The sequence below is a fragment of the Poecilia mexicana genome, unplaced genomic scaffold (genome assembly GCF_051168715.1).
Source record: "Poecilia mexicana isolate PSO_F unplaced genomic scaffold, ASM5116871v1 scaffold_15, whole genome shotgun sequence".
NCBI lineage: Eukaryota > Metazoa > Chordata > Actinopteri > Cyprinodontiformes > Poeciliidae > Poecilia > Poecilia mexicana.
Genome location: NW_028263384.1, coordinates 17,947,329 through 17,962,465, shown reverse-complemented (window position 1 = coordinate 17,962,465; position 15,137 = coordinate 17,947,329). Strand labels below are relative to the sequence as shown.

The 15,137-nt window shown below is 38.2% G+C and overlaps 1 protein-coding gene across 1 annotated transcript; it reads left to right on the top strand.

The window, feature by feature from the left end:
- The first annotated feature begins 68 nt into the window (after nucleotides 1-68).
- On the top strand, nucleotides 69-14,225 carry arhgap22a (Rho GTPase activating protein 22a). Its single transcript, XM_014982513.2, has 10 exons — nucleotides 69-678; nucleotides 6,571-6,767; nucleotides 7,153-7,240; nucleotides 8,640-8,768; nucleotides 8,888-9,098; nucleotides 9,197-9,329; nucleotides 9,421-9,494; nucleotides 10,379-10,500; nucleotides 10,882-11,857; nucleotides 11,943-14,225. The coding sequence occupies exons 1-10, from the start codon at nucleotides 627-629 to the stop codon at nucleotides 12,160-12,162; spliced, it is 2,202 nt and encodes a 733-aa protein (XP_014837999.2). The 5' UTR covers nucleotides 69-626; the 3' UTR covers nucleotides 12,163-14,225.
- Nucleotides 14,226-15,137: the final 912 nt, after the last annotated feature.

The following is a 15,137-nucleotide window of genomic DNA, read 5'->3' as shown; positions in this document are numbered from 1 at the left end:
CAGGAGGCAGAGCTTTTTGGTTTAGCTCATCTGGAGCCAGGAGAAGTGTACAGTAATAACATCAGAGGGAGAAACCCATTATATAATTTTCTTTCAAGTCATCAGTTTTCACTTCTCCATCAGCGCAGCTCACTTCCTCTGTGGATGATTCAGGGCAGGAACACAATAGGAGAGCATCTCACATTTAGGTTTTGTTTTTAGTTTTTTATATATAGATATATAGATCGGTAACTCTAATCAAACAGGCTATCTAGAACTATGTGAGCCATTTTGAGCTGCAAACAGAGCCTTTCTTAAGAATGGGAGTTGTCTGGGAAGCCCATCCGAAATGACATGGCAAGTAATCCTCGCATGATCGTCTCTACTTCCTTCTCCTAGAGTCTGTTCACATCAGCATTCCTTAGCCACGTGTTATTTGTGTTAATTATGGCGACTATAGTGCTTCTTTCTCTGTGTGAACGTCATTTGAGTTGTTGCGTGGAGCTTGTTTATGGGCTGGAGACACACAATGTTGGAAAAGACATTATTTGGGCCCTGAGACTAACGGATTTGTGTGTGTTTTTTGTCGTGGCTTCAGAAATGGCGCCATTTGAAAAGGACATAACTTTAAAGACAAGCTCGGTGTCATGAAGTCATCCAGAACTCTTCAGATCAGAAAAAGCTCTAAACAACTATCAGGTGAGGCACAGAGTTTAGTTTGGTTTTGTAAATAATTTTATCGGCTAAGGATTTTTTTTCTTGTTTGCAGCCTATCTGCTAAAAACAACGGCAACTACTTCACAATAGATGTATTGGTATTAATTTGGTTTTACTCCTCTCTAAAGCCTTTGTTTAATTAGTGTGATTGGTAACTACAAAGTGCTGAAGCCTTGGAAAGCTTTTTGTGCTAACAGCTTCTATGTGCTGCATTTCGTGTGCCAGCCTGGTGAAAAACATTTAAACATTTTAACACATCCATCCACTGCAAACCAGAAAGAAACAAGAACATCACTCCCCTGAGTGTTGTGGCTCCGACCACACAGAAGTGTAGCAGTTTTCGTCAGACTGTAAACCTCATCCTGAATGAGTCAGGGTCCTGGCTGCCAGCGATGTACAGAGCACATCTATTACCAAAACTGAGTAGCCCTCTTTTCATGTTCAATTGATGATACAGTTGCAAACAAATATTTCATATAAAAAAAATGTAAACAATGTTTGTGGAAATGTCTGTTCTATAAATCAGAGTTTATTTATGGATAACCTTTTTTTCCTCGTTCTGGGACTGTCACTTGAAATGTCTGAATTACCCCCTTGAAATCAAGCTAATGATTGAGTTTTTGACTGTATAGATAATGTCTGGCATGCAAATGACAGGTAAAGTCTAAAACCTGGAGAAAAGAAAAGTAGGAGCTCGAAGAGCAGCGGAGGCTGAAATACTTAGCTCATGTTGGTTTTGATAACAATACATAACATAACCAAAGCCAGTTCTCAATCTAAATCTAAATTTAATTTTTACCTTAGTCTTGCTGAGTCACTTTTTTATGTATTTTGTTTATGTTTTGTGAAAATGTGACCAGTAAATTTTTCCTTCTGAGGATCCTTCTTCTTCCTGTGTCCATCAATTGACAAGATGAGCAACAGCGCTGGTCCATTTCAGCCGGTGGTGCTCATGGGATCTTGGTTGTCAGATCTACTAGTGCTTTGTTGATCTGGAGAAGGTTTATGTCCCCTGAGATCTTTTGAATTGTTTACTGAAAAAGTATGGGGTACAGAACTGTTTTAAAGTCTATGCATTCCTTATATAGGCTTAATTGGTTTTTTAAAAAAGCAAAAAACGTGCAAGTTTGAGCTGTTTTCAATATGAAATTTAGTTTTTCATTGCACTTTTCTCTCAATGAAAATTTGGTGAAATAACGACGTTCACCTGAAAAAATCCATCACTCAGATTGCATTGCCTTATACTGAAGTATAAGGCAATGCTTCAGTATAAGCGTATTCTCACTTAGAGAATGCTAAGTGGTCAGTGAGAACAATGCAATGCCATGTCTACTGGTTCTGCAACATTTACTGCTGAGAACATTGCCCATTAATATAAATATATCGATCTGAGGTTTTGCCCCAGGCAAGCATCAGACCAAATCTCCATGGACAGATTATAGGAAGCGGAGGCTATAAAGCAGACTGGAGCAAAATCAAGAAATAGGTGACAAGACAGAGGACACACAGTCGGACATATTTATAGAAGGTGAGAAACTGATACTGCAAGTGTGCGGCAAAAGGCGGAGAAACCAATAGGGAGCGAAAAGAGAGGGAGTGGGTTGGGCTTTAGGTATGGGAGAACAACGGCACATCAGGGCAGTGGGACAGAGACGGAATCAGAGAAACGAGAAGAGAGGAGGGAGAGGAAAGTGCCTGCTTAAGTGCCTGTAAGTGTGTGTATGCGTGAGTGTGTGCATGTATCAGTATGAAATCAGAGTGAGATGCTGGGAGAGGATGAGGAGTAACAGGGTGAGGCAGCTGCAAGAGGCGCTAAGTGTGTTTGTGTGTGAGGGTTAGTGTGTGAGGGATGCAGTCATGTCTCTGTGAGAGGGAGCAGCACAGCAACGGTAACCATGCTGAGCCCCAAGATAAAACAGGCACGCCGGGGTAAGCACAATCCCTCCTCCTTTTCTCTTCCTTTTGCTCTCTCTGTCACTCCTGCTTTCTCGTGTCTTCCTCTCACTGTCTCTGCAAAGCTCCGTCTGTTATGTCTTTATAATATCACCGGCCGTTAGTGCTTTCATTGATAAAGGCATCAGTGTGAGTGCTTCAATACTATAGTTAAATCTGCACACTATGCCAGCTTGCGTCCTGGTCATCGTTGTAAACTGTAATTTGCAGAGCTTTATTTGATTTTATTATCTAAAGTCCTTGAACCTTCAGTTTTTCCCAGTATTCAGTTACAGTTAATATGCTCTACTACAGGGGTGATGTAATCTGTCATGTCTCCCACAATTGATTAAATTATTACCCATCAAATTTGATTTTGCTGTACATGGGTTGTAGTAAACATGGCTGCTGGCAGCCTTCAACAATGCCCTGCACATCCTATGTGTTTTTCAGGGTGTACCCCAGCTGGTTGGTTGCGGCTCTTAACAGGTGACAAATTCTAGATCGGAGCAACTCTTGACTCTCTTCCTCCTCTAAAATCACAACAGCTGACTGTCAAACATAGTTCCTCTAATGTGGAGGAAAATCCATGTGTGCGAACAAATGGAAAAAGCAGGCCAGTGTGAATGCACAGAGATGAACATGGAAGCTGTAAATCAGATGAACAGTTCCTGCCTCAGAAGTTATAATGAAGCAGAGTAGAGATACTTGGTGTGGTCTTCGCAGCAGGTGGTTCCTGGATCACTCATGCATGCCGTTTTAAGTGGAGCGGCTTGGAGTTGTTGCCCTTCCTCCTGGCATTTCCATTAAAGTACCTGTCTTTACTTTTTATCTGGCTAAAAATGAAAACCCTTGAAGATTTTAAATTCACTAATCGAGCATGCTTTTGAAGTCAGGTCCATGGCCCATTTTCATTCCCAAAACCTCAGATAGATTTGTAATTTGTAAGATGAAAAAAACTAAAAAAAATAGACAAAAAAGAGAAATTATCATTGCAATCTGTCTTTCACACATACCTCACTCATGATGAAAATAACTAACTTTGGAGTTTTCCTTCTTCTGCAAAGCTTCCACACTGAAGGGCTTCCGCACTGAAGAGTGTTTCATATAAACTTCATATGCACTTGCAGTTCCCTATGATGTTTTCACTGATTGTGAAAAATTTGATTTTGTGACAGTCAGACTGAAACTCATCAAATACTAGTCATTAGTCGATTATCTGGTACATCTTTAAATAAAAGAAGAATGTTGTTTTACTCTAAAATTATTACAGATGGTGGAAAACAGAAATGCTTCTTCTTTCTCCTTCAGATGGATGGTGCAGTAACCTTTTTCAGTTCCCTGGCCAGTGGCCACGTCTTCTGACTTTCCATCCCTCATTTGTTGAGATGGTATTCTGCTTTGATTAGATTTCCAGCTCCTCTCTACTCCGTCCCTTTTTAACGCAACATCATTTATGGCAAATTCAAACAGCATCATTGAGTGGGGCGTGCTGTCTAAAATTGATAAAACAGACTCAAATCCCAGAAAGTTAAATAGCAAAACAAGTGCCAGAGGAAAATTTTATTTTCAGAACTGATGTGGCATCCCTTAGTATGTGAACTGCTGGGTTATTTTCACAACAGTATCTGAGTAAATAATGAAAACATATGATGTCATATTCAATAATTTAAAATATGCATTCAAATGAGGTAGATGTATTAGATCAAAAGTACTTTTTAGAAAAAAAAAAGCATCCTTTATTCAACATACTTTTCATTAAGATCACATATCTGTTTATAAAAATGTTTTTATTTTGGTCGGATGTTTCATACTAAAAAAAGGCCTGAAAACATCAATCTGTATGTAAATCTATACAGTGTTTCAGTTAATATACTGAATTACTGAATGAAATGAAAATTTCAATAACATACTAATTCATTAAATATGACTGTACTTTAGCTACATGATAATCAATTTGAGTTACTGTTTTCTTATCACCATTTATATTCTATCAAGCAACAAATTATATTACAACTATTTTATGCAACTACTAAATAAATACAATAATGTCATATTTTAAAAAAATGGTTTATACTTCTGCTTTTCTGCTTACATCCAATGAAAACTAAACATTTAAGATTAGATTATCGCTTCAGATTAATATATGCAGAATATAATTTTTAATACAGAAATGAAAAAAAAAACTATATTTTTTACCTGCGCTAAGTTTGGTAACTTCAAAATGTATGACAGCCTACAACTTTTAGCGGATATATTCACTTGACCTCAAAATGGCAAAACTCAGGTCAGCAGAAATAGAAGCTTGTGTGCAAATAGGAAGTCTATATTTAACATGAACTGTAGTTTGTTTGTTTTGTTTTGTTTTTTTTATCTGGTGTATTTTTGGTTAAAAAAATACACCAGAAATTACTTGCAATAGTATCCAGAAATTTTGCTTCAGTAAGAGTAGCAATGCTTTACAATGATATTACTTAAGCAAAACCTTGAGGTAGTAAAACTACTCCTAAAAATGTTTTATTTTCCAAAACATCAATCAAATAAAGCCAAGGCTTTTCATAAATTCCCAACATTTTGTGGTTGACTTCTATGTGTATGAATACTTTTGCCAAGCTGTACACATACATCTTATATTAATGCTTCAAACAGTTTTGAATTCATTTGCATATCACTTTTGCTTAACATATTGCAAAAATATTAAGCCAGGTCATCAACTGAAACTCAGTTCCTCCTTTAGATTTCCTGTCTCTGTAATGAAGATGTCCAAGATGTGGCCATGTCTGCTATAAATATAGATCATGCTCCGCCTGCTTCTGATGTCAGCCTACAGTTTTACTAATGACTCCTCTGTGAGAGTTACAGTCTTCTCTCCTCTCGGCATGTATGACACTGCAAAGAAAGGACATCCAGAAAGAGGAGAAATGAAAGTCCAAACACAGAGCTGATATATGAGACTGGATGAGGCGGGAGGGAGAAATGGAAAGAGAGATTTCTGTCCAGGCCCTTACAGATACCTTCCCTGCTGTCCTCAGCAGAATGCAGGATGCAATTAAAAGCAAAAAAAAAAAGACGCCATTGATTCCTCCCTCCTCTCCTTCCCTCTCCCACTGCATTCTGCTTATGGCTCTCCATGACTCCCTGGAGATTATTACACTGGCACTGCTTTTTGCTCTAGAGCTTTGGCATATAGATGCTAATATATAATCCATACTTGTAATTACTCTGTGCCATGTGAAGCACAATATGAGCCAAAGCAGAGGTGTCCTGTCTGCAGCGGTGCAGCTTCATGCTTGTTTATTGGTATTTGAAGGAAACAAATAAAATCTACAAAACATGTAAAGCCTGGATTTCAGGCAAAGGTGGGGTATCTGGTGTTATCCAGATACATCAGATACCCCAGATATCTGGTGATATCACCAGATATCTGGTGTGATACCAGATATCCAGATACCCCAGCAAGATTTCATTTGAAAAAATTGCCAGTGCACAGCTATATGCTACTTTGAACTTCGTGGTTGTATATCCAGTACCAACACTATGTCCACTTAAAATAAATATAGAGAAAATTACACAACTCTACCAACTGAGAAACACAAAGGTCCTTCAAATCAAGGCTAAAATCCCATTTGTTTAGAGTTGCCTTTGTTTAATAAAGAGAGAACATCGATTTTCTCATTTATTACTTTTTTTATTTTGTCACTAATGTGATATTTCCTTTTTGTTTGTTTATTGTGTTATGTTTTTTTATCGTGTTGATGAGAATTTTAACTGCCTTATTGCTAAAATGGGCTGTGCTAAATAGAACTGACTTGATTGAACTCATTCTATAAAAAGTGGAGAAGTTCAAATGGGATGACAATTTTTCCTCAGGGAACTGTGTCCTTATCGTTTTTCTGATTATCTTAATACCTCAATGTTACCTCAATGTTTGTGTCCGTGCAGCACGATCCAAGAGCATGGTGCTTGGAGAGTTGTCTCGACTCTCCAGGCCTTGCTCTCCTCAGGATCAAGAGAAACCCTTGAAGGCAGGCTGGCTGAAGAGGCAGAGAAGTATCATGAAAAACTGGCAGCTGCGATGGTTTGTCCTGAGGTCTGAAGCTCTGTACTTCTACAAAGACCAAGATGAAAGCAAGGCACAGGTGATAATACCGACAACAAAAAATTCACATGAAGAGGGCACAAACATGATGCACACCCCAATTAAAGTGCCTTTTTTAAAAGTGTTACATAAAGTGTTTTGTATGGACCTATTCACTAATAATGTTTTAAGAAGCTAGTTTGTCATGTAAGAGGCTGACTTTTAGCCATCTTACAGTACATCCGGAACCACCCCAGGAATAAGCAGATGAAGAGAAGTTCCCCTGAATCATTCTTGCTTTAATCTCAATTACCTCTCACTGTTGGACAGTTGCCCAGCATCCTGTATGCTCACTACTCCACAATGTTTAACATGCACTTCACATTCAAGTCCACCCCTCTGCTTGTCTTTCCCTCTATCGTGCTGCTGTTTCATTTCTCCTACAGGGCTGCATTCCTCTTCAGGGCAGTCAGGTCAATGAGGTCTCAGCCCATCAAGATGAGCCAGGTCGCCATCTTTTTGAAATCGTTCCAGGTGAGCTGGCAGGGTACCATGTCTGTTGTGTAAGGTTGTACAGTTATCCTTGTTCAAGGGATGCTTGAGCAAGGATTCCAACTATCATTTTTTCAGAATTATTGTTCAAAACTCATTTTAAAATACAAAAAAAAAAAAGTTTTCACTTGTCATTGCTATTGCAAAAGGTACTGAAATGTGTTTATTTGTATTGCTGACTGCTTAATCTGTTCTGCTGGAACATGAATGTGGTTTGTTTTTGACAGCCACAGTAGAAGGTCATTGTTGGTATGACATGACTTGCAAAACAAAATTATTTTTAAACTACATAAATGATATTTATAATTCTACATATTTGTAATTATTTTCTATTTTTCGTTTCATTTAAAACTGGACTAAAACAACAGATGCCTTGGGAAAAGACTTTTGGATCTTTTCCACATATTAGCTGATGCCTTTTTTTATGACTTTACACTGGTATGCTTTTGGTTCGTCCATGAACTTGAAATAAATACTCCCTTAGTGCTTTTGCTTTGCAAGATTCTTACTTTCAAAGTGCACCTTTCCTACCTTTCCCTAATAATTCACAACCTTCCACCTAGTTTAGGTTTCAGATTGCCTCACAGTGGCATGAAAACCACACGCTTTTCTATGTGATTTTGGATAGTTGCATACAAAAGCACAGAAAATGTGCTTAGAAAGCAATTTGTAAAATGTGGGCTTATATTTGCAAAATCAATCCCAATTTTAATATAGGAAATGCAGCCAGTGTTTGCATTATGGAGATAGCAGAGTGAGAAGATACAGAGGGCAGATTCCTGGACAGAAAGAACTGAGTGAGAGGCATGATGCAGTAGCTGCTGCTGTCTCCAGGGAACACTACCCTTTCTAGGTTGGTTCCCCTACACACAAAGCACACTATAAACCGCAATGCAGGGCATAACAATAAGTGCACATAATCATATGTAAAAATCCAATTCCCGAAAGCATATGTTGGACTGCTGTACCACTAATAAAATATTTATGTCTGTATTCCAAATTTTGTTTTATTTTCTTTCTGAAGTTAGGTAGTCCTTTATGTTCACAAAGCCACCTAAAGGGAAGTCGAAGCTGTCGTGAGATAAAACAAATGCCAAAGTGAAATGTCAAACCGGATGATCTCCTGCTGACTGAACTAACAAGAAAGAAGCCGAGCTCATACCATGCTTTGTACTTTACATGGACGCTTGGTTTTCAAAGGTTATTGAAAACACTGGTAGTGATAATTATTGATTGACTGATAATTTAGTATCAGTCTTCTACATAAAATCCCAAAAGTGGAGTGGGCGGTGGAAGTGTGATAAAATGACCAAAGGTTCAAGAGGCATACAAAGTGTATCTCATTTAATCTTTTTTTACTCACTCTAATCTGTGTTTTCAGGGGGAGGTGGAGAAAAGGATCGTAGCAACACAGGCCATGAATCCTTCCTACTAATGGCCAACTCACAGAGTGACATGGAAGAATGGGTCAGAGCCATACGCAGAGCCATCTGGGCTCCACTTGGTGGAGGTGTGATTACATCAACACACATTTCCATTAATCCACTAAAGAACACTCTTTTGCAGTGTGCATAACAGAAAATATAAATCTATTAGCTTAGATTTTTTTTGTGTGTTGTGTGACTGCAGGTGTTTTCGGTCAGCATCTACAGGCGACAATGTCATATGAGTCACAGTGTGGCCCTCAGCGAGACGTCCCCGTGCTAGTCGAACTGTGTGCGAGCTTTATACGTGAACAAGGACTCAAGGAGGAGGGTCTTTTCAGAGCACCTGGGCAGACCAACCATGTTCGAGAACTGCAGGATATTTTTGACCGTGGCGAAATCCCTGTTTTTGACAGGTGAGGGAGCAGAAGGGGTCATCTTATGCGTACAACATGTTATTCCATTATCCATGTTAGTTTGTTATTTTAAAATCTGCACCATTTTTCCCCAACAGTTCCACAGACGTCCACACAGTGGCATCACTGTTAAAGCTGTACATACGAGAGCTGCCAGAACCTATAATCCCATTCTCCAAATACTCACAGTTTCTATCCTGTGCTCAGCTTCTTAGCAAGGATAAAGAAACGGTACAATTCTCATTTGAACTCTTTTCATCTTATTGTTTCAAAGTTTTCCTGGACATGAACATGTCATTTTTTTTTGTTTCTTTTGTTAAAGGCCATCACAGAACTAAGCAAACAGGTGAAATCCCTCCCTCAGGTCAACTACAACCTCTTGAAATACATCTGCAAGTAAGTTTAACATGCATCTGTGGAAGTATTTGTTGTGATTGTAATGGTCTTGTTGCCGCTTTGTGATTTAGGAATCAGAGAAATTACTTTCATTCACACCCACATCGTTGTCACCAGAGGACATCACTGACTTCATGATGTCTATTCTGTCTTCTGAATCACTAAATAACAGGCTGAGCCCACACACACCAACCACATAATTCAAACCTTCTTCCAATAGCTGTAGCAGAAACAATGGCCTTAACATTTCTGAAATAATTTTGATACTGCCAGACACTTAGTGTATACCAATCACAAAACAACTCAAAATAATTCTTAAGCTTTGAGCCGCATACGGGATCTATAAACTATGTTTAAAAGAATGCTAACATCAGCAAACATACAAACAGAAACTAGCTTATTATACAAAAGTTAGTATATTACTCACCTTAGCTGTTATGCTAGTTTTAAACTGAAAGCTTCAAACAGTATGTTACCTATCAGCTAATTACTGCTATCACCTTCTATGTTATGTGTAGCTTACATTAAAAATGTGAGTTAAAATGATAAAATTAGCATGCTAGCTTTCCTTATAAAACACTGGTGAGGTAATCTACAAACGTCTAGGTTGCGACTAGCCAACCATGCAACAGCTGTTACAAACTGCATTTGTAACAGCTATGTTTCAAATATAGGCCCATGCTGTTGTGCTTACTCTTGCAGCTATATATACTCTGATGTCATGCACAATAGTGTGTGACATCAGAGTATTCTTGTTTGGCTATTTGTCAATAGCTAAAATATTGTGGTTAGCTAATAAGCAGTTTTACTGTGTTGATTAACAGTTGCATACAGCAAATATTAACTAATGCTATATATTGCTGTTCTTGGGGTTATCTTCTCAGGTTTTTGGATGAGGTTCAGTTGCAGTCCAATGACAATAAGATGAGTGTTCAGAACCTGGCCACTGTTTTTGGACCTAATATTCTTCGGCCAAGAGTGGAGGATCCTGTTACAATGATGGAAGGTTGGAGATTATTTAGCATAAGTTACACAAATCAGGCTTACCATTGTGACCACTGACAGGTTGCATAGTTATCTGTTCTATATGGCACCCGTTATTGGTTATGCACATATTTTGTACTCAAAGTTGATGTGCTAGTACCCCAGAGTTGATGTGCTAGCACCCCAAAGTTGATGTCCGCACCCCAAAGTTGATGTGCTAGCACCCCAAAGTTGATGTGCGCACCCCAAAGTTGATGTGCTAGCACCCCAAAGTTGATGTGCTAGCATAATGTGTGGTCATAACGTGATGCCTGATATGTGAAAGCTAATTTGTATCTTTTTAACACCTTCCATTTAACGCCCACTACATGTCTCAAGTATTGGTATTTTCTAATGTATCTAGGAAGTTCCCAAGTGCAACATTTGATGACTGTCCTGATCAGTGAACACTCTCGACTATACCCAAATGAGGATTCCAAAACTGAGGTCAGATCTCTCCCACCCCAACATGAGCTCAAACGATCCAAAGTAGAATGGGTTTCACAAGAAGAAACAAGCCCACCAAATACTACAAGTGTAAACTCTACAAATTTCAAAGAAAACCACATACCTTCCAGTGTTTTGATGGACAGTGAGCTGCCTACATCTAATCCTCTTGCATGTGAGAAGGATGAGAACAGCCAGACGAAGGGCAATGATGTAAACAAACTGAATGAAAAAGTAGATGAAAAAGAAAATATCAAAACTGAAGGGGAAAGCGAAGTTGCTGTTAGCCCTAGCAAACAGGCCAAAGCTCTACCTTCATGGAGGTGTTCCTTCAAGGGCAATGTAGTCTCTGGAGGGTCAAAGGGGAAAATGGGAGGCTCAGCAGGGGACGTGTCGGAATCTGGTGGGAGCAACTGGCTGATGAATGGCCTGTCGTCCCTCCGTGCACATAGACGCACGACCTCATCCGGTGAAAGAGTGAAAGACTCTACATTGTCTCTGAAGGATTCAACCCAGTCTCTTAAAGAAACCACTCTACAACTCAAGGACACACAAAGAGACTATGACCTAGAATCCCCTCAAACATCCCACTCTCACAGAGTCCTCCACAAATCTCATAGACTCTCTGCCTATGACAATGTAGCTCCTTCCAGCCTAAGCCTGCCTGCTGACACTTCGTCTATCTGGACACCCTTTGAGATCTCACTGTCGGACACAGAAGGAAGCAATAAGTCAACAAAGCTAGAACAAGATGAAGAGAGAAACACTGAGGTGGGAAACGGAACAAATGATGAGGAAGGTGCAGGAACAAGTGAAGAAATCCCAAACAAGCTGACCCAACTAAAGCAGGAGCTGAAAAAACAGAAAGTGAACTATGAAACCCGTATTCGCAAGTAAGACTAATCATTTTATATTGACTTACTCAAATAGCCAATCAAATCTGCTAAATTAATAATGCATCTTTCTCTCTCCTTTGAGGCTGGAGGAGTCCTGTTCGAAATACCAGTGCCAGGTAAGCCACCTCGAAGAGGACCTGGACCAGGAGAGGAAGAAGTGTCACATGTTGGAGATCCGACTCAGGAATTCAGAGCGGGCACATCAGGATGCAGAAAACCGAAATGTTCTCCTCCAGAGAGAAATGGAGGAATTCTTTAAGACTTTTGGAGAACTAACAACAGGAGCAGCAAGGACCAACTAGACCTGACCAAACTGCCTTTATTTGGTCCTGGAGGCAATCAGTCACTGGGAGTACCAACCAGTCCCAAAGCTTTTTAGAAAACATACCTCTAGTGCAATGCCGATAGCCATGTTTTCCACTTCAGTGTGGCTGTCCTGTGCCTATGCGGACCAGTACTGGTGCCAAACAAGAACTTCCCTGGACCAAGAACGTATTTTGCCATTCCATAAAATATATCTCAAGAATGCAGTCTAAATTTCTACCTGAATGACAAGGAATCCTAAAGCACTGCAGCATTACTACCCATACAATTTTAAGTCCCGTTTCTTCCTGACTTTGAATGAAAGAAAAATAAGACTTTAACAATAACTGTCTTAATTAGGTGATTTCAGATTTAAAAGTCAAAAGCCACTCAGCTAACCTTTCAAAAAAATCACACCACTTGAGGGCAGCTTTGTTGACAATGTTTGTCCAACTCTAAGTAGGCTGCTACATCATCCAAGTGGTTCTAGATAGCATTTTCTTTAAATTGTATCTGCACTAATGTTAAGAGAATTTGTGAAAGACTGTTTTGGCAGCATTACTTTTTAAACAATATCCTAGTGCATCACAATAAATTAGAACATCACCAAAAGGGTAATTCTATTAAAAACTTTGGTAACACTTTATTTGAAGGGGGTGAATAAGACTGACATGACACTGTCATAAACATGACATAACACCTGTCATGAACATCAATAAGCCTTCATGAATATTTATGACTGTTGTCATAAAGCGTAATTCGGTAAATTATGACACTTTTAATACAAAGTTGACATTATTCAAAATGTCTTTGTTATGACAACTTGACATTAACCAAAAAATCATTACTGTTTAAACTTTACCTTTAATAACATAAAGTTACCCAATTTTTAAAGTGCAATCAGTAATACTTTTATGACACATTTATATCAGTAATGATTTCTTGGTTAATGTCAAGTTGTCATAACAAAGACATTTTGAATAATGTCAACTTTGTATTAAAAGTGTCATAATTTACCGAATGACGCTTTATGACAACAGTCATAAATATTCATGAAGGCTTTTTCATGTTCACGACAGGGGTTTATGACAGTGTCATGTCAGTCTTATTCACCCCTCTTCAAATAAAGTGTTACCAAAACTTTTAACTCATTAAACATAGAGAAATATGCAGTATTTCAAGTGTTCATTTCTGATATATTTGATAATGGTTTATAGCTGACGCAAACCCAAAGTTCACGTTCTCAAAAAATGTAATATTACATATGACAACAAGAAGAATGTTTAATAGGAACATTTCTGCATACAGAAACTGTCTGTTATTATACAATATATGGACTCAGTATACGACTTGTGTTCCTTGTGCATGAATACTACCTCCTAAGGCTGTGTTTTGGTTCTTCATCTTTTTTCTACTGAACTATTTCTTCCACTCAACTTTCCTGAATGAAAGGCTGTCATCAGTCAGACAAAATGACAAGTTCTCCATAAAAATCTTTTTAAAAATGTGTCTAAAATAATAATTTAATTTTACAGGAAATGTGGGTTTTAAAAACTTTAAGCAGTTCAAAATGAACAGAAATGAATGCTTGAAATATAGTACTTTGCCTGTTCACATTGGATTCATATTCACATTCACAGTTACTCAAATAAATAAACTTTTCAAAGTCAATTAATTTATTGAGATGCACCCAAATGTGAGTAAAATCTTACTGAAGGTAGTGCCAGACTTGTAATGAAAGAACAAATGACTCAGGACAACTGTCATAATCTATAAAGTGCATTTAGGGAGATGGTACTAAAGGGTTAATAGCTGGAGCCATTGAGAATCTGAGCCATGAAACATATCCAGAGCTCACCATGGCAGAGACTGGAAAAGAATCACTGTACGATGCTCACAAAACGCATCTTCAGTCAAATGCAGACAGATCTCTGGCTACACTAATTCAAAAACTATATTACTTAAAACAGAAACAAAATGGATATGAATATCCCCAAATCCGATGTACATTATATACTAGATGTCTTCTAGCTTGAAATAAATAATGTGAAACAACATAAAATCTTCTTAGCTTTTGTTTTCAGTCAGTATGTACCATTATATTGTGTATTTAAAAACTAAAGTGTCTGAGTGGTTGATGGTATGAAGGTGGAGTCATAGAACTGAGGAGAATCTGAGAATCGCTGAACCGAGTAAGGACACTTTATACGGAAAAGGGTGAAGTGACTTATTTGGACTGAGTCTCTGGTTTCTTAAATTATAGTACCCTACTGTAGTCATTGAATACATGACAGATTTGGACAAATTTAGTGGTAACCCTGGTAACAATGTGCAGATGGGATAGAAGCAGCCACCAATTAAATTATAGTCTCAGAGCTGCACAATCTTACATTGAAAATTTGAGAAAAACACTAAATAAGTATTTCTGTCATTAAGAAATAATTGTTAACCAAATCACAAATGGACCATTTATGTACCCTTAACAATGCCTTTAATATACACATACCTGAAGTTATTTTTTATGATGCTTTACTTATTCAAGTTAATGAGGAAGAGCATCTAATTTGTCCTGAACTGATGGTTCAGGGTTACAAGTCCCTTTCCTTTAGTTTTTCAGAAGATGGAACGTTTTAAAATATTCAGAAAAGAGCAGGTACTAATATTGGTATCAATACTATTAAAATGAATTATCCCCTGCCCTCACAAAATAATTGTCCTTGAGGTAGAATTTTTATCAAAATTTCAAGTCAAGGGGTCAAGTTTCTATGTTTTTCATGCGAGATCATGCAATTGCACTAAAATATATTTGTACAGCTTTTCAACACCTTTACTAGGGTGCCAATACATGTGGCCTATTCTGTATATTAGCTTTTCACAGCACTTCCCTGCTCCTTATAAATCAGATATTTCTGCTCTGCATTCACCCCCTCTTCTACAAATTACATTTATGTCTGCAAATAAGGGGAAAAAAATC

Coding starts and splice junctions, on each gene's coding strand:
- arhgap22a (XM_014982513.2), top strand. CDS start 627: ATGAAGTCATCCAGAACTCTTCAGATCAGAAAAAGCTCTAAACAACTA. Junction 9,330..9,420: donor TTAGCAAGGATAAAGAAACG/GTACAATTCTCA, acceptor CTTTTGTTAAAG/GCCATCACAGAACTAAGCAA. Junction 11,858..11,942: donor TATGAAACCCGTATTCGCAA/GTAAGACTAATC, acceptor CTCTCCTTTGAG/GCTGGAGGAGTCCTGTTCGA.